We start from the raw sequence: 18,999 nt of genomic DNA, 5'->3' as shown, positions 1-18,999 counted from the left end.
CCATATATTATGTCAGGTGTAGTTCAGGTTTCCATGGCTTGGCTGAAACAGCCTGGAAGGCCAAATGGGGAGTGCTGGCAAGTCTAGGCTCACGTGTTGGAGGTTCCCCACCCCTGAATTTGGTAACTTAAACACTGGATAGCTCACTTGGTTAGAGTTGGATGCTGATAATGCCAAGGTTGCAAGTTTGATACCCATATGGTATCTGCATATTGCTGTATTGCAGGGGCTGGACTAGAGGATTCTCAAGGTCTCTTCCCACTATGATTCTATAAGTTTTGTTTTCTTAAACTTCAGTATACAACATAGGCTGCATGTTTCTTTGATCTTCTAGTTTTCCCATTTTTTCATTATTAACTTATCTTTGAGCTGTTTCATTCATTCTTTAATAGTGTTTTTTAATCTGATATCTGTACTACCAGTATATGTTCATTGATGTTATGTGACCGCATACCTGATGTGTGAGGTTTTTGTACTCTGGGAAATATGAAACACAAATACTGCTGTCTTTTTTTTAAAGGAACAGGGTTGTTCATTGGCTACATATGTCTCTCTCTCTCTCTCTCTCTCTCTCTCTCTCTCTCTCTCTCTCTCTCTCTCTCAACATTTCTGAAATGCAGCTGTGTAAGCTACTTATAACAAACTTACTCTTTGGGGGGATTTAAGTCTTCTGGTCTTGTCTCAAAGAACTGAAGAACTTCATCGCACTGAGAGATATATGGTGGCAGCTGAATCAGAGCCTGAAAAACAAAACAAGACACACATTTGGAAAATGAAGAGCTGGTCTGCCAATTGTTAAGTGTGTGAACATGAGACAATCTGTGCCTAGTTCAGCTAGAAAATCCAGGCACATTCTCTATCCACTGTGATACTCCATAGCAAAAGTTTTCCTGGAACTTTAATTTCCAAGTACAGATTCTGATTTTATTATTATTATTAAATAAGTAAATCACTACAATCCCTGTTTACAGCCATTCAACAGATGTAAAAAAAGAAAAGAAAAGCCAGCAGCAGTGTCCTAGCACTTTTTGCAACTAAAGCACTGGATTTCATGTGTAATTTTTTTTGAGCACAATAAATCTACATTTCTCATGCATTGCTTAGAGCCTGCACTTCTATTTATATAGAGTTACTGCATTTACCAAGCAAAGTTCTTTGTGATCACAATTACTATTGCACATACTGTGAAGAGCCTTGTGGTGTAAGTTTTATGGACCACTGCTGGATATTTTAGTGATGGGATGAAGGAGAAGTGGCATAACTCTAATATTTCCCAATCCTGAACTATGAAAAATTATTTAGAGATTGCATGCTTTTTAATACCACAACTGATACTCATGTAACTGATGTACAGGGCTTAAGAATGTTTAAGGCATTTTGCAACCATGATCTTGTAGCCCATCCTTACTGACCTGCTTTACAGGATTCTTGTGTTGTGTCCCTGTTTCTGAGATGAGGGGCAGGGGCCGAGGATGGCCCACCTAAGGCCCCAGCAGAGGCGAGATTCAAACTTTCTCAGTTTGATCCAGAGCTCAGTCAATTCCTGAACTAAGCTGCTTAATTTATTTTAACACTGTTTGGAGATTGTGGCCTTTCTACCATCCCACTGTTCTTGAGTGCAAAGCCAACCAGTTAGATGGGGAACTGATCACACTGTTGTTTACCCTACCTTAAACACCACCACCTATCACTTGGCATCTTGATGGCATGAAGAGACCTTGAGTGGCCCATAATGCTACAGAAACTGATCAGTTTCTATCAGCCTTCCCACATCTGGTGCCCTCCAGATGCTGTTGGACTGCAAGCTCCATCCTCCTTGACCACTAGTCATGCTGGTTGGGACTGATGGGAGTTGGGGGACCCACCATTTCTGGAGAGCTACAGGTTGCAGAAGGCTGGTTTATATTGTCTGCAATGCCATTAACTGCTTGCTAAAAATCAGAGGGCCATTTACAGAGCATCAAACAAACAAACAAACAAACAAACAGTGTATCAGTGCCTCAAAATTAATTTCAATGCTTTGGAAGGAAGCTAGTGTGTCATCTTAATGTTCCTAAATATCCCAAGGGTCCACCACCAAGCCTCTGTCACATCCAACTGAAATCCAGACCTCTTCAGAGCTTCCACAAACAGCATGTCAATCCTGTTGAATGACATTGGCCTCTCACTCTCTGCCATTTCCCCATCTTCCAAGAAGTAGGTCTGGTTTTCAAAACTGGATGTTAGCAGCATAATTCCAGGGTTTATATGGTCACTTTTTTCCTAAGCCAAATTTTGAAAATCTAGGTAAGGGGGAGTGGCTTTAATAAAACACACTATGGGAATAATATGATTCTTGTTAGAGACACATGCCAGTCACAGCAGAAGTGCCCCTGTTCATTTACTACTCACAACAGCACATTGCTTTCGTAACAGAAGAGGGGCTTCACACTCAGAAAAACCTTTCCCAATTTTTGTGTGGCATAAGACACAATTTGGAAAGCAGTTGTTACCTAGATTAATGTAACCAGGTTTTTGTTTTTTTTCAATGACTCCGGGGACACTTTTCAACTTCCTACTAAATAGATGGATTTTGTCAGGGGACTGATTCGTAAATCCGGGGACTGTCCCCGGGCAATGGGGAAGTCTGGTAACCTTAACCTAGATGCACCTTTTATTTTCCCCTACACTCAGAAAAGGTTCCTGCAGCCTAACTGATTCTGGAGGTGAGATTTCAGCTAAAAACCAATAACCTAATTGTCTCTGCAGTAACTTGAGGGGACAGTACTTGGAATATCAGTGTTTCTTTTGGACCAGAGCCCAGAACACTTACTTTCCCCCTTCTGTCTACAGGTGTTGGATAAATCAGGGAAATGATGCAGAGCAAGATCTGCAAAATGTTTAAGGACGGCATTCAACCTAAGAGTTTGCTGACTGAAATTAGAGAACTGAAGGTTTTACTATAATCAACATTATCTCTGTGGGTTTTTTTCAAAATGAAGTTCCTCAGCATTTCACCATTCTTCATCAGCAGCAGGTGACAAAATAACCCTCTGCTTATTATTCACCACAAGTTGAGTTATTTCTGCTTTGACACAAATTATTCCCATGTCTGGCAGTCTATCAACAAACTGATCCATTTTTTGTGTCTTGATATACTATCCTCCTCAATACTTCATCTCTCATTCCTCAATCTATGCTCCCCAAGAAAAAGTGACCTACTAAGTACCAAGGGTTCATAAGAATCCTGACAAACAGCAACTACTTTTTATATTGTGATCATTTGGGCTGCACAGTATTTTCATTCACATAATATTGTATTCTCTTCCTCTAATGGCGCAAGAGAGGAGTCAGAGAATTGCCTGATATTCACATTTAAAGTGTTTCACATCTAACATGCTTACATAACCACGCTGCAAACCATTGTTAAAATTACCGTACTTTTTACAAATCCAACCTGCCTCTCTTATCAATAAATGTGATGTGAAGCAGTAAGATAATTTAGAATAAAACATTTTGCTTAATCTTCACCAGACTCCACAAATACTTGTGATTTTAAAACTCTGAAATCAGTTCTTTGATCTCAAGAAATATCTGCTCTCCCAAATTTATCAACAACTCCTCATGTAAGGAAGGGCTCAGTTCAAGTAAAGCTTTGGGAAATGTGAAATGGCTACTCTCTTCTTGCTTTGCAAGGTTATAGATCAAGAGTCCAAGCCAAGATGGTTACCTCATAAGGAGCAGGCTAATTAAACGTCTTCCCAAAGTTGTGACGTATCTAAAACTGCTGTGGCCTTTTGGGGGTGGCATGCACCCCTCCTTGGGCTTCAACATTTACCACTTAAGAAATACTGATGAAACTGGGGCTGGTTTGTAAAAATATCCATAATTTATTGTTTGGGCAGGACTCCAAAACCACAGTATCTAATGTGATCAGTATTATAGCAACAGGTAGGTAGCCGTGTTGGTCTGTCGTAGTTGAACAAAATAAAAAAAATCCTTCCAGTAGCACCTTAGAGACCAACTAAGTTTGTTATTGGTATGAGCTTTCGTGTGCATGCACACTTCTTCAGATACCAGTACTGTATTATAGCAGTTTATTATGTCAGTTTGTAGTAGCTTCTGTTCACTGCAGAATGTAATGCACAGTTTGCATTCATATCATAGCTACTATGACTATTTGTACTTTTTTGTTAGCTTAAACCAAAAGGTTAGCATGGATCAGTACCCCTTAGTTATGGGGCTAACAAATTTAGGCAGGGCTATTATGGTGTCTATTTCCTTTTCTCCTATGAGATCATACAATATCTGGCAAAGTAAAGGAAGGGGCATACAATGCTGGGAAAGAAGAAGAACAGGCAGGAGTTGGGATACATGTCTATTCCTCTTCTATGTTTGACTAAAGCCTTCCAAGGCATGAATTTTGTACAATGAACAGAAACGACAGTAGATGTTCATGTCACTGATGTGGGAGTTCGGCTGCCGCTCCCTAAATTCCTCAGAACCTACTCAGAAGATTGATGATTTGGGAAGTGTCACGACTTTTGTGATGTGTGTGGTAAGAGACCCAAACATTTTGTTCCTTATGAGGTAATTACTTCAGCAAAGAATCCTGGACTATGATCCTGTGGCCCAACTGGAAGAAAGTCTTTTACTGGCCTTCCTGCCCCACACTTGCCTTTTTAAGGATTTTATTGGGTTGGTGTATATCACCAACACTTTATCTGTATGCCACTATACTGCAGTTAAAACCATGCTCCAGGCAGCTTACAATATTAAAAGGTTTACAAAATTACAAATGTAACAAAAGTAGTCATGAATAATAAGTAAAAGGTACACAACCAAACTGAACAATTGCCACATGAATCATGAATCATAATAAGATCTAAAAATGAAGATACAAAACAGCAGCAGCAGCAACAACAAAATCCCACCAACAAAAATATGCAGCTGCATTAGTTTTAGTCACCGGATTTCATTCTTATTGGAACAAATGTTGTTTGCAGTTTTGATACTGCTAGTTCTCTTTGTTTAGTGAAGTTATTTTTGTGTGTTTTATGTATTTCAATTTAGTACTCATTATATATTGTGGATCCACATGTTAGAAATCATCGTGAGAGCATGGAAGTGCAGTGGACTAGTGTCTTAACAGGTGGGAATTGCTTCCTATAAAACAGGCTGGTGTACCAGGAAAAAGGACTGAGGAATGAGCTTCCATTTTTCTGCAGCCAGCATGCAAAACAAACAGGCTGGTGGAGGAGAAAGAAAGAGAAAGCCATCCATTCTCAACCAGCCCACTCACACATACCTCCATAGAACTCCTGGTCATAGCTGACCTGTTAAGAGGTGTGTGCCCGCCCGCCCCACCCACGAGACGATTTTGTGTGTGAGTGTACCGGTATTTAAAAAACAAAGCAAGTGTCCTGATCACCTGAACCCATGTTTTGCTCCGGAGGCTAGGACACAAACCAATGGATTCAAGTTACAAGAAAGGAGATTCTAACTAAACACCAGGAATAACTTTTTGAAAATAAGAGTTGTTCAACGGACTCCCAAGAGAGGTGCTGAACTCTTCTCCCTTGGAGGTTTGTAAGCAGAGATTGAATAGCTATCTGTCATGTATAATCTAACTGAGATTCCTGCACTGCAGGGGTTGGACTTGATGACCCTCAGGGTCCTGCGCAACTCTACATTTCTATGATTCTGAAAGGTTGTACTGGGAAATGATGCTTTCCCCTCCTTTCCCAAGCAAGCAAAGAAGAGAAGTGGAATGATTGTTGCTTATGCAGCTTCTGAAAAGGATGTGGTCGCAATTAATTCTTGTAACGCTCAGCATTTGCTGTATATCCACAAACCACAGTCATCTCTGTGATTTATTTATCTGTGCTCAGTTGGAATACAATTTTCCTCCCCGTGGTGGTTTCCCTTATGAAAAGCATGGAAAAACAGCAGCAGATAAGTTGTACTGCTAGAGTGGTGTCCATATCATGGCAAGCCAGGCTTCCTTGTGTGAGCCTACTCCACACCCACCCTTCCCTATTAGCAAATACAAAGTTAAGTGTCAGCTGTTGGAAGGCTAAGAGTGCAGTCTTTGTTACCTGGTTATCATTAACTAAAAGAAAGAAATACTAAGGCGTTTAGATCACATCTACAACATTATAGATGATATAAAGTCAAATGGATTTGTTAAATTTAATGTGATCAATAGCATTGTTTTGTAGGAGCCAGCTGCTGCCTCATCACCTATGGACTTCCTCTTTAAAATCAAATGTGTGTGTACACAGGTGTCCCTATTTGGGTATATTTTAACCTATTCCGTGACAAGAGGAACAAGCCTATCAGAAGCTGAATGAATGAAAAGTGTATATACACATACATGTATTTCACACACATTTTACTACAAAGAGCAACCTCAACACAAAAAAAACACATATGATAAAACAAAACAAGCATACACACACACACACAATGTCAAAGAGACATCCCCAGATTTTAGAAGCGAAAAAGGGAAGATAATGATATCCTAATTACTTAATGCATTTCTAACTTCAAAAGGTTAAAAACCTAGAGAATTCAATATAAGAAACAGTTGTAATATAATTTTTATTAGTGATATTATATAAATTGAACGACCACTGGGGTATATTCCCCAGAAATATGGGGCAATGCACACTGTGCTTTTTTCTGGCATAAGCATCCCTATGACCACTTCCCTTCTGCAGAATCCAATGCAGACTTTTGACTTTTCCATCCCATCAGCCCCTAGTATCAAAAACAAATTGCTTTTTATACATGGCAAGCCCTACCAATTCCATCCCTGCAGAACTGTGCCATTTCTTTGTGTTTTAATTTAAAACATTTATATGTGTTCCTGCACTAGCCACACGTGCACACCCCTGTCCCATAGGTGCTTCTTATTTCCTTCTGACACAAAGAGGTAGCTATACTAAACTGAGAAGCATCTCTTTTCTAATGGCTAGTATAATGGGATTGAAGGAGGCAGTCTGAATAATTTTCAAGTGAGATTCCATTTGAACTAAGCTATTTCTAAAGGAGAGTAGGCCAATCCAGCGTTTCTCAACCGCTGTTCCACGGCACACTAGTGTGCCGCGAGACGCTGGCTGGTGTGCCGCGACGTGCCGCGACGAGAAGGGCGATTTGCATTGTCACGTGCCTGGCGGCCGCCAATTAACAACACTTACCCGCCAGAAAGGAAGCCGGCCGGGTCACGGCGCGGGGCGAGCGCAGTTCTCAACAGCCACCACCACGGGAGGGTGGTTTTAGACAAACTTAAAGAAGCTGGCTGGATGAGCTCAACCTGAAACTTGCTGAGCAAAGGATTGTGCTGGCAGAGAAATCAGCGGCTTGTGAAGCCTTATTACAGGAGATTGCAACCAACACAGCAATTGGCAAGTGTTTCTTACAGTCATAATTATATAGTCAATATAGGGCGGCACAGAGTTAAATTTTTTAACTTTTTTAATGGTGGTGTGCCTCGTGATTTTTTTCATGGAACAAGTGTGCCTTGGCCCAAAAAAGGTTGAGAAACACTGGGCTAATCTAACACACCAATTTTCACTTTGAAACCATTAAAGGCGGTTGCTTTCATTTGACGGAGGGAGGCTGTTTACTAACAAAGCCATCATCTTCAAGCAACAACGAGAGCAGTTGACACTTGGCATGAAAAGGAATTTTTCCAAATAACAAAAAATGGCAACATTTATTAATCTTAGTAAGCGCTACTTTTTTTCTGATGGGACTCAATGGTACGCAGGAGGGCAGGAAGCTGGGTGGATTTGAAGAGCAGACAGGGCAAGGTGGGGGGGGAGGTTAAAGAAGTGAGAGGGGGGCACAAAGTGGGGCTTCAATTAATTGAGGGGGGACAGGAGAGTGTGAGGGAGAGAAAAAGGGGGGATCATGGTGAGTACCAGCATATTCTTTTCCTAGAAAAGAGCACTGTTATTAAGCATTTGTGTAGTGCACTGTAAATGTCCAAAGTGCTTCATTATGTCAGCAAAGCTACTCTGTGGGTAAGTCTGCAGAGTAAGAGACATTTAAGGTCATCGTTGCTGAGTTCTTACTCAAGTGAAAATGCATTAACACAAGCTATGGTAGCATATAATAAGACAAAACAGAAAAGGTGACTTACTGTGTAGCCTGGTGCCCTCCAGATGTTTGGGACTACAGCACCCCAACAGCCCCAGCCAGCATGACCACGAGTATGATGGAAATTGTAGTCCAAAACACCTGGAGGTTACTAGAGCAGGGAAGGCTGCTGCACTGGAACCAGCTGCAAACAATGTACGGTAACTCAACAATCAGCACAAAACTTGGAAGAAAACGCCACTCACCTTGCAGTACTCATCAATGGGTATAAGACGCTTGATGGCAACGTCACGGATGTGGCTTCGGCGGAAGAGGATCTTGCCTACGGAAGGAGAGACAAGAACAATGCCAGTCACTGCTTGTTTGGGTAATCCTCTAGCTCATTAGAACCTCACTTCTCAAAGAACTCCTTGATTGCTATCTTTATTCAGCGGCTCAAGCACAGACATATCCCATAAGGGCATTCAGACACATGGCAATGCAAATGTTACACTGGGAGACGCAAATCACGTTAACATAATCCCATGAAAATAATTTCATTCACAGCTGTGATTTTAGATTGCTGGCCATTCATTCTATCAGGGATTGTGGATACAGTATTCTAAAATATAAATCACAGTAGTCCTTTTTTCAAGTTCACAGTGTTCTTTGTTGAATGCTTCTTCCCTGTTGGAACATTGCCCTGTTGATTTCAACAGAAATTAGTTACGACCAAGGTGGAACAGGGTGTGTGTGTGTGCATTATCAGATAGGATAGAAATGCAAACCGATGAATTATTATTTTTTGACAAAACCTTTTCAACCACACATTTTAAAAATAATAATAATACTATTAATGCTCAAAAACTAGCAATTAAAACAAACACAATAATAAACAAAACAGCAGTTAGCAGCAATTAAGATAAACAAACGAAAAAAAAGAGAAGGGAAGGAAGCCTAATCTGTTGACTCATACTACAGAGCAATCCTGTTTGCAGCAGGTACACCAGAGTTATATTGGAGTTTCCTGCAGCAAACCCAAGGTGAAAACCACAGCTATGTACCCTTAAAATACCCCTGTAGATATGTGTGGAAGCCTTGATTGTAAGTAAGTGTGTCAGTGATTTACACTTTTTGCCACAGATAAACCAAGATGCTCCCTGCAACATGTGCACCTGTCCCTCATAATGAGTAAAACTGCTTTGTCTGGAAGTTCCTGCTGGAACAAAAAGGCAATGGTGATTCCAGTCCATAAATGCTTGTTCCATTTTCTTTTTTGCCTTTTTGGATAGGTGACCACAAAACAGTCATGTTTGTAAGGTGATAATGCATACACTTTAAGATGGAAGCAAGATGGGAGCTGTTCCTCCAGTTTGAGTGAAATTGAACCAAGAAACGAACACTCCCTTTCATGTACATATGCACTGTATGTTCTCCAAAGGAGAGGAACAACAGAAACATTTAAAGATGCTTACTATAGACAGGTCTGGCCCTAAAATGAGGCAGAGTGAGGCAGCTGTCTCAGGAGGACAGAGCTAGGAGTGCCATGTGGCCTGCTGTGTACCCCTACACTAGCCTGCTGTCTTCAGCTGCAGTAGAAGAAACTGTCCTTTCATCAGTATTGGAATTCCACCAGTCCAGCTGGCTTCTGTATGTGCCTTGGGGAAGGGTGCCATATTGTCCTTCACCTCAGGCAGCAAAGTATCTTAAGCCAGCCCTGGCTGAAATAACTCTGTCCTTCCATTTGAGCTCATGTTTATGTCAAACTCTTGACTAGTGGAGGGGCAGGCGGCTAGCCTAGAATCTATTTGCCCAATGAGCTAGTTTTGCAAATTCAAAGAAGAAATTATGATAGTCAAGTGTTTTCAAATTAATGATCATCTGTTTGCATGGCACCATGCAGAACTGCACCCCAATTGGATTTTATGACTCCTGAATGTTTGAACCACCCCAGGGAGGGAAGAATCTTTGTACAGAGCATGAATGACCAACTGCACAGGAGTTCAGCAAAGGAGTAACTTTTCAAAGAATATGATGTAGTAGAAAAGGCGTTCACAACTTTTTCTTCCAAGTTCAACAGCCCATATGAAGTTTCCCACCATCGTAGCTGCAGTTCTCAAGCAAGGAACATGGAAATTTGAATCAATCTGTCAGCAAGTCAAGCAAGATTGTGAAGAAGTCCTTTATGGAAAAGTTTAAGGTGTTGGCTCCTTTCTTATATCCACAATGGAACAAATTTCATTATCGTGGCCCTTGTTTTATTGACAAAATTTTTGGTCCAAATTCTCTGTGGCCACGAATTATAAAATGTAATGTGCCACTACATCAACTAAAATCATCATGGAATTTTCATTATATTTTCCCAGTTGGTAGAAACTGGATATTCCAGTAACTAGGGTCAGCAGTGCTTCTTTCTATATTTAGAACTCAGACAGAAATTGGGTTGGCGTCTCTCCAAGATTCACTCAGTCACCAGAGTTGAAAGAAAATTTATAACTCACATTTTCTTATTGATGTGCACATAAAGCATGCAAGCAATCAGAGTAAATGGCCAGTTAATCTGTCTAGCCATTTGCACAAGCAATCACAGTAATGCATGTTCATTTCTTCAACACATCCATGAACATTACAGCTTTTCTATTTGATCCAGAGATATTGCATTCTTTTAAACTTTTGTGGGGTTTTTTAAAGCAGCGGACAATAGAGTAGGAAAAGCACAAGTGCTCTATGAGGACTCGTAGAAAGCAGAACACAGCTCTCACATTTTCAGCTGGTGAAAGACACACCGCTATGCTTCCTGTACCAATTAATCTGGGCTGATACAGTTTAAACAACATTAGTGCCACATTTTTATTACTGTATCTGGGGCTAATTAATGAGAACAGATCCTGACAAGACAAAGATCTTGTGGTTGAGTGGTCCCCAGGTACAGGACCTGGGCTAGTCATCTGTTCTGGATGGAGTTCCACTCTCTCTGGAGAAAGAGGCATGCACTTTGGGTGTGCTCCTGGAACCATCTCAGTCATTAAGAGGCCCAGATGATGATATCTGTGGCTCATAACGCCTACTACCAGCTTCAGCTGCCACAACAAATATTCCCTTTCCCGTATAGTACCAGGTGCACAACCTGCAGCCCTCCAGATATTTCTGGACTACAACTTCCATCAGGCCCAGCCAGCATAGCTAGTGATCAGGGATAATGGGAGGTGTGGTCCAACATCATCTGGAGGCCGCAGGTTGTGCACCCCTGCTGTATAGGAATAGTTTGCCTATTGTGGCCTGTGCACTGGCAACCTCACAATTAGGCTACGGCAATGCATTACATGTGGGGCATTCATTGCACCTGCTCCAGAGGTTGCAGCCAGTGCAAAATTCAGCACTAGAGTGCTGAGTGAGGCAACTTACTGTACACATGTGTCATTTGCGTTAAAAAAAAGAGAGAAAAGCACCAGCTGCCAGTTAGCTACCAAATCATTTTCAAGGTATTGTTACTGGCGTTTAAAGCCAAAACAATTTAGGACTACCTTCCCTTGTGTACAGATCCAGACAAACTGTACACCCTTTAGAGAAGGCTCTGATGGCCAGACCATTATAGTGTCACAATGTGATAGAACAAAAGCAGGTTATTTCAGAATCTAGAACACTATTTGGGAAGCTTCCACTGTGGTAGGCTTTAAATGCCTATGAAAAACATGCTCATTTCTTCAGGCTTTCTGTGTCTCTATTTTCTAATCACACGGCTGGAATATTTCTGTAGTAATTTTTCACAAAATATTTTACCGAGTTACTAATGCATTTTAATATTATGTATTTATTTATTTATTAATTGCTCATAATACCGTACTTTATGCAAACAGTTTAGAGATTGTGTTGTATTAAGTGGCATACAAGTCAAATAAACAAGGGATTTCCAGCAACGTCAAGATTTGTTTATAGTTTAGTTACAAGCAAGCCTTTAATATAGCCTTGCAAATATGAATATTACTAATTTCCTAGAAATAGTTAAAAGCATTCTAATCAATTTATCCCCTTCGTGGATCACTGCAATATGCAGATGACACAACCTTGATGGCAGAAAGTGAGGAGGAATTAAAGAACCTTTTAATGAGGGTGAAAGAGGAGAGCGCAAAATATGGTCTGAAGATCAACATAAAAAAAACCAAGATCATGGCCACTGGTCCCATCACCTCCTGGCAAATAGAAGGGGAAGAAATGGAGACAGTGAAAGATTTTACTTTCCTGGGCTCCTTGATCACTGCAGATGGTGACAGCAGTCACGAAATTAAAAGACGCCTGCTTCTTGGGAGAAAAGCAATGACAAACCTAGACAACATCTTTAAAAGCAGAGACACCACCTTGCCAACAAAGGTCCGGATAGTTAAAGCTATGGTTTTCCCAGTAGTGATGTATGGAAGTGAGAGCTGGACCATAAAGAAGGCTGATCGCCGAAGAATTGATGCTTTTGAATTTTGGTGCTGGAGGAGACTCTTGAGAGTCCCATGGACTGCAAGATCAAACCTATCCATTCTGAAGGAAATCATCCCCGAGTGCTCACTGGAAGGACAGATCCTGAAGCTGAAGCTCCAATACTTTGGCCACCTCATGAGAAGAGAAGACTCCCTGGAAAAGACCCTGATATTGGGAAAGATGGAGGGCACTAGGAGAAGGGGACGACAGAGGACGAGATGGCTGGACAATGTTCTTGAAGCTACAAACATGAGCTTGACCAAACTGCAGGAGGCAGTGGAAGACAGGAGTGCCTGGCGTGCTCTGGTCCATGGGGTCACGAAGAGTCAGACACGACTAAACGACGACAACAACCACAACTATCAATTTATGTATATGGAGAGCAGTTGCTATATAAAGGTATATAGCAGAGTTAGTAAGAAGCCAGCTAGTCATAAATATGTAGAAAATTTCTCCTTTCCTTGACTGCCAGAGGAAGTGACAGATACAGGAACTCTGCCAGCATCTTAAGATGTAGAAATGCTACTGCTCCTTCTCCCTCCATTCCAAGGAGCAGACATTTTATTTATATACAATGCCCTGCCCTGTTCTGAAATCTCAGGGCAGTTGCACTTTAAAAAAATCACCACAGTAGCCTTCTTCCCTTTGCAGCGGTTTCCTTTGCAAAGGCAACCATTAATGTCCCACACACAAAACCTTCCAAGAGACATAAATATTAAAGGAGCAATCTTGAAAGAGGCAGGCACCCTCCAATTATTCAGGCCACATTTTTATAACATGAACTGACCCCATGCTTTTTTTAAAAAAAAGAATGTATTTCTGCACAATTTAGCCATTTACTTTCAGCACAACTCTGCAAAAAAGAAAACCATGAAACAGAAACATCAGCACTGTGTTTAGGAAAGAGTTCAAAGCCAAGTCCTTTAAAAGATACTCATCCTTCCTTATTCCTAATGAGATTTGACTTGTTCTCAATTTTACATTAGACATCTGCAACTTCAAGTACTGTATAACAGCTTCAGGTATAAAATGTTGTCTTTTCTTTATTTCTAAAGTGGGCAATGCCAATGTGTGGAAACGTTGCTATTTAGGTTTGTGCTGTTCTGAAAATGGATTATAAGCACTTGCATTCCCACAACAGAAGATTTCCAAGACAGCAATCCTGGTCAGTTGAAAAGAGCTGGACTAAGCATCCAAGCTTTGAGTGAAGGATAGCACAGCAATGGTGAGGTTTGTAAATCTACCACAAATTGCATCATATGCCATATGTGAAGAACTTCTACATTAGAACAAACAACTTCAGTTTCTAGAGACAGACAAACCAGATTGCACTCACAACTCCTTTAATCATTTAGCCATTTATATTCACTTCCTTGGATGGTTCCATGTACCAAAATGCCTGCTCAAAAGAGGCTTCTTATCTGAGCATTCAAAGGGCAGGGATAGAAAACTCTCTCTCAATCACAAAATAACATATAGCTGTTTTAAAAGTCCGCTCCTTACAAAGTCAAGTCTTAAAAGATTTAAAGTTTGGCACCTTAAGATACTGCAAGTTAGCCGCTTCCCAAAAGGCAATCATTTCAATTAGCTAAGGTGATTCAGTAGCCAATATGGGAAAGTTTGCTTCAGGTTAAATATGCTTCAGGTTAAGTACTTCCGGAACCAATTGTGTTTGTAAACCGAGGTACCACTGTAATGGGAAATAGAATCCAACAATATCTGGAAGGTCCCCCATCAGTACTGTGATTTAAAGGGTAGCCAAAGTACCAACACTCACATTTTTTTTTTAGTATTTAAAGCTCAAAGTATACATGGGTCTGACTGCAAAACTATTTCTGACAATTATAACCAAAATATCTGGGGTCACTTTAGACATTAAATAGGTTGCATGCTACATGAAGGAAACCAGCAAAGCTATGTATGTACAGTATGGGTACAATTCCCAATGAAGAGGTAAGGCTTCACATCCCAAGTGGGGAATGTCAAAGACACCACAAAAATCTGCACAGGAATATCCAATTACATTAATCTCCTTGCTTACATCAATTCATTTGGTTCTTGTTTTTTTAACATCTGAGAGTATTAGAGAAAATCCTACAAGGCAACAATATAAGGTTAAACTCTAGAACAGGCATCCCCAAACTCGGCCCTCCAGGTGTTTTGGGAGTACAGTTCCCACCATCCTTGACCACTGGTCCTGGTAGCTAGGGATGATGGGAGTTTAGTCCCAAACCATCTGGAGGGCCGAGTTTGGGGATGCCCGCTCTAGAACCAGAGAAAGAAGCTCAGCTGAAAAGAGTAAAGACAGCCTTTCTGCAAGGTGATTATCGAGCTGTTTTCAAACTCATGTGACTGGCAAAATTGCTAAATCAGTTCTTGTCCCGTCACAGAGGAGTGAAGGCTGCTAACCTACTAACATACAGAAAGAGCTATGTACATAAATATATATTCACCTTAGAGATAGTTGCCTGATAAAAATTAACTGTAACAAGCATTGTACTAAGTCATACTGGCCGGCCTGAAATTTTTATTTTGCTGTATATCAAGCAATTTTATGAAACAACTCATTTTCAAGGATAAAGGGAAAACTTTCTACCCCACATCACTGGGGTTACTGTCAAATGTTGGATGGTGAGTCCCATCCCTCTTTGTTCCTGTAGCACTCAGGGTGGGAAGTGATTCAGTTGGCTACATCTTTTTTAGGACACAAGGTTATCTTTTGGCGGAAGCGTGACCCACGTCCAGGCAGTGGCTGCATTCTATGCAGAAAATGCACCCGCCATACCTTTGAAGGTAATTGCCTACTGTGACTGTATTTCCTCACCATTCTCTCCCCCCAACCCACTTTTACTCTTTTGAAAGAAATACACTTTTCATCACCTCTCAAATTACACCCTGTCTGGCTTGGCCTCCAGTTCACTTTTAAACATATGGACATCATCTCTCTCCAGGAGGAAAAATTAGTTGCCTGGAATGGGCAGATATTCAATGCGGCTACAGCTTCAAAGAGTGCTTGCCACAAGAGTGGCACAGCAGCCTACTGTCAACATCAAATTAAATGGCCTTGTGAGCGCTGGTTACAGAGACACATCCTTCCAAGAGAATGTAATACAATTTTAAATGTATGCCAGGGGCTGCATGGTTGTGACACAGCATAAGGTGGAAAGGCAAACAAAATCAAAGTTAATTGGGTCCAGACTGTCCAAGCAGCAAACGAAAGGCTGTACTAATAATTCTACTCACTATACTATTATGCTGAGGTGGTGTATTGCAGTGGCTAAGAGACAGCACTATGTACCAAAAAGTCCAAAGATTGAAACTCGTGTCATGCACACACAAGGTGGCTTTAGGCAAGCCGCTCTCTCTGTTTCAGGTCCCCATCTGCAATATGGGGGCGATACCCAACATAGGAATTTAGGATACAGAGTCAGACCACTAGTCCATTTAGCTCAGTATTATCTACATTGTCAGGGAGCAGCTCTCTAGGAAATGAGACTGGGTAGAATGGATAGCAACAGAAAAGGGTCATTCCACACCAAAGCACCTGGTGCTATGTGCTCTCACGATTCACATTTTCATTAAAAAATATGTGTGTATAAAACACTTCTGCAATGATATGGTCAAAGCTATTTTGTTTCCCATACATACAATGTGGTCAATGGTGCTGTTTTGGCCACTGTATGCAATATGACATTTCTGAATCAGCAAGGGGAAAAAATTGTATTGTGTTATTTATTTATTTATTTATTCTCTTTCTTTCTTTCTTTCTTTCGGATAAAAAACATCTAACAAGTTTCTTGTAAATGAAACGAAAGGACTTAGGAAATAAGTCTACATGAGTGTACCCGTCTTTAACAGGAAAACAACAGCAACTTGCATTGGAATCCTGTAGTAGCCTCCCACCTTATTCCTTTGACCAAACAGAAGTGTTTTACACAATAAAATGAACAAGGGTTCCGAGACGTATTTTGTTTTTATTAAATAATAAAACTATTTTTTAAAAAAATATTTTTATTACCACCAAAAACACCCTTCTAATTTTTAAAACATAACAAGTTCAAGGTTAGCCCATTCTACAAAAAAGTATGATACATGTGTTAGTTGTGGTTTGCGTGCTATGGCTTATTGAACCTACCAAGGTACAAAGTGACTAAAATTCACTTTGAATGGTCGGTGACCCTTTTCTGTGGCACTTAATACCATTTTTATACCTTATTTTGAAAGAGACCAAAATTAGCTTTATTTTGATCCCAAAATAAGTGAAAAATAAGTGAAACAGGAGGGGTTTTTTTCTAAACTGACACAGAAATTGCATTCGCCTAAATCATGCCAAATCATGCCAAATTCAAAATTTCTCCTGCACCCAATTTTGGACCAAAAAACCTTTAAAAATTATTTTGAGGTTATCTCATAGGTATCTACACATAAAAAACTTTTTGAAGAAAATCTGAGTCATGAGAGCACGGTCGAGTATTAAAATCAGGTGATTTGGCGTGGAATGACCCCCAAACAACCTTAATATGAGGGTTAAGTGCCTCTCTCTGACAGCAATGGTTCAGATTCAACTTTTCACTGGTCTTGGGAGGGGGGGTGCATCTAAACTCTACTTGAAGCTTTGCCTGAGCAAAATAAGAATGCAAGCACCACGTTGCCATGATTCTACAGGGAGTGTTCAAGAAATCTGACCGGGGGGGGGGGGGAGCTAACAGGATCTCAAGCAGCGCAGCATGGGAGGGAGGCAGAAGGCAGATAACAATCTAACTTCAACATTTTTATCCTGTTAAATCTTCTTCTTTGGAAGTCCGCCATGGTCTTCAGCTTAAGCTTCCACAAAAGCAATTTCACAGCCAAAGTTAAAAACTTTGGCTTTGGGCAAAGTTTTGTTTCCATACAGTTCTATCCAGCCCCTTCAGGGAAACACTGGTGGGAACAGCCTCTAGATCACCATGGATATAGGGAGTTTGGAAAACTTAGTTCTGCTTATAAAAGCTGCTTCCTGAAAGATTTGGCAGCCACTACACATAGCTAATCTAGAGGAGCTCATTTCTTGTTTCAGCTCTTTTTCTTTCTTGGGGTCTCCGTCTTTCAATTTCCCCGCCAACCCACCTTTCATCTGTGGAGCACAGTTGCTTGGACATTCAGAAGAGGGCATAGCCTCTTATTCTACCACAGCTTGTGAGCAGAGTTATGTATTTTGCAAGTTCATGATGTAAAAATGAACTATACCTACCTACGGCCATTTTAGGCTGAAGTAGGTTTGAGAGGTCCTGGTTAGGAAACAAATGTTGAACTAAAAAAAATTCCTTCAGTAGCACCTTAAAGACCAACTAAGTTATTATTTTGGTATGAGCTTTCGTGTGCATGCACACTTCTTCAGATACAGTGAAACAGTTTTCACTGTATCTGAAGAAGTGTGCATGCACACGAAAGCTCATACCAAAATAAAAACTTTGTTGTTGTTGTTTAGTCGTTTAGTCGTGTCCGACTCTTCGTGACCCCATGGACCATAGCACGCCAGGCACTCCTGTCTTGCACTGCCTCCCGCAGTTTGGTCAAACTCATGTTCGTAGCTTCGAGAACACTGTCCAACCATCTTGTCCTCTGTCGTCCCCTTCTCCTAGTGCCCTCAATCTTTCCCAACATCAGGGTCTTTTCCAAGGATTCTTCTCTTCTCATGAGGTGGCCAAAGTATTGGAGCCTCAGCTTCACGATCCGTCCTTCCAGGGAGCACTCAGGGCTGATTTCCTTAAGAATGGATAGGTTTGATCTTCTTGCAGTCCATGGGACTCTCAAGAGTCTCCTCCAGCACCATAATTCAAAAGCATCAATTCTTCGGCGATCAGCCTTCTTTATGGTCCAACTCTCACTTCCATACATCACTACTGGGAAAACCATAGCTTTAACTATACGGACCTTTGTCGGCAAGGTGATGTCTCTGCTTTTTAAGATGCTGTCTAGGTTTGTCATTGCTTTTCTCCCAAGAAGCAGGCGTCTTTTAATTTCGTGACTGCTGTCACCATCTGCAGTGATCAAGGAGCCCAAGAAAGTAAAATCTCTCACTGCCTCCATTTCTTCCCCTTCTATTTGCCAGGAGGTGATGGGACCAGTGGCCATGATCTTGGTTTTTTTGATGTTGAGCTTCAGACCATATTTTGCGCTCTCCTCTTTCACCCTCATTAAAAGGTTCTTTAATTCCTCCTCGCTTTCTGCCATCAAGGTTGTGTCATCTGCATATCTGAGGTTGTTGATATTTCTTCCAGCAATCTTAATTCCGGCTTGGGATTCATCTAGTCCAGCCTTTCGCATGATGAATTCTGCATATAAGTTAAATAAGCAGGGAGACAATATACAACCTTGTCGTACTCCTTTCCCAATTTTGAACCACTCAGTTGTTCCATATCCAGTTCTAACTGTAGCTTCTTGTCCCACATAGAGATTTCTCAGGAGACAGATGAGGTGATCAGGCAC

General features: G+C 40.9%; 1 protein-coding gene across 5 annotated transcripts in view; it reads right to left on the bottom strand.

Moving 5' to 3' along the window:
• The window catches only part of SH3PXD2B (SH3 and PX domains 2B), a 128,486-nt gene that overhangs the window by 49,240 nt on the left and 60,247 nt on the right, over window positions 1-18,999 (bottom strand). For all 5 annotated transcript variants that reach the window (XM_088661842.1, XM_088661843.1, XM_035105293.3 and 2 more), the window contains 2 exons: window positions 8,331-8,407; window positions 649-740 (listed from right to left, as the gene is read on the bottom strand). In XM_088661842.1, the coding sequence (XP_088517968.1) occupies window positions 649-740; window positions 8,331-8,407 (169 nt within the window). The remainder of the gene's footprint in view (window positions 1-648; window positions 741-8,330; window positions 8,408-18,999) is intronic.

The sequence above is a fragment of the Zootoca vivipara genome, chromosome 2, assembly GCF_965207765.1.
Source record: "Zootoca vivipara chromosome 2, rZooViv2.hap1.1, whole genome shotgun sequence".
Taxonomy (NCBI): Eukaryota; Metazoa; Chordata; class Lepidosauria; order Squamata; family Lacertidae; genus Zootoca; species Zootoca vivipara.
This window is presented reverse-complemented; position numbering and strand designations above follow the sequence as displayed.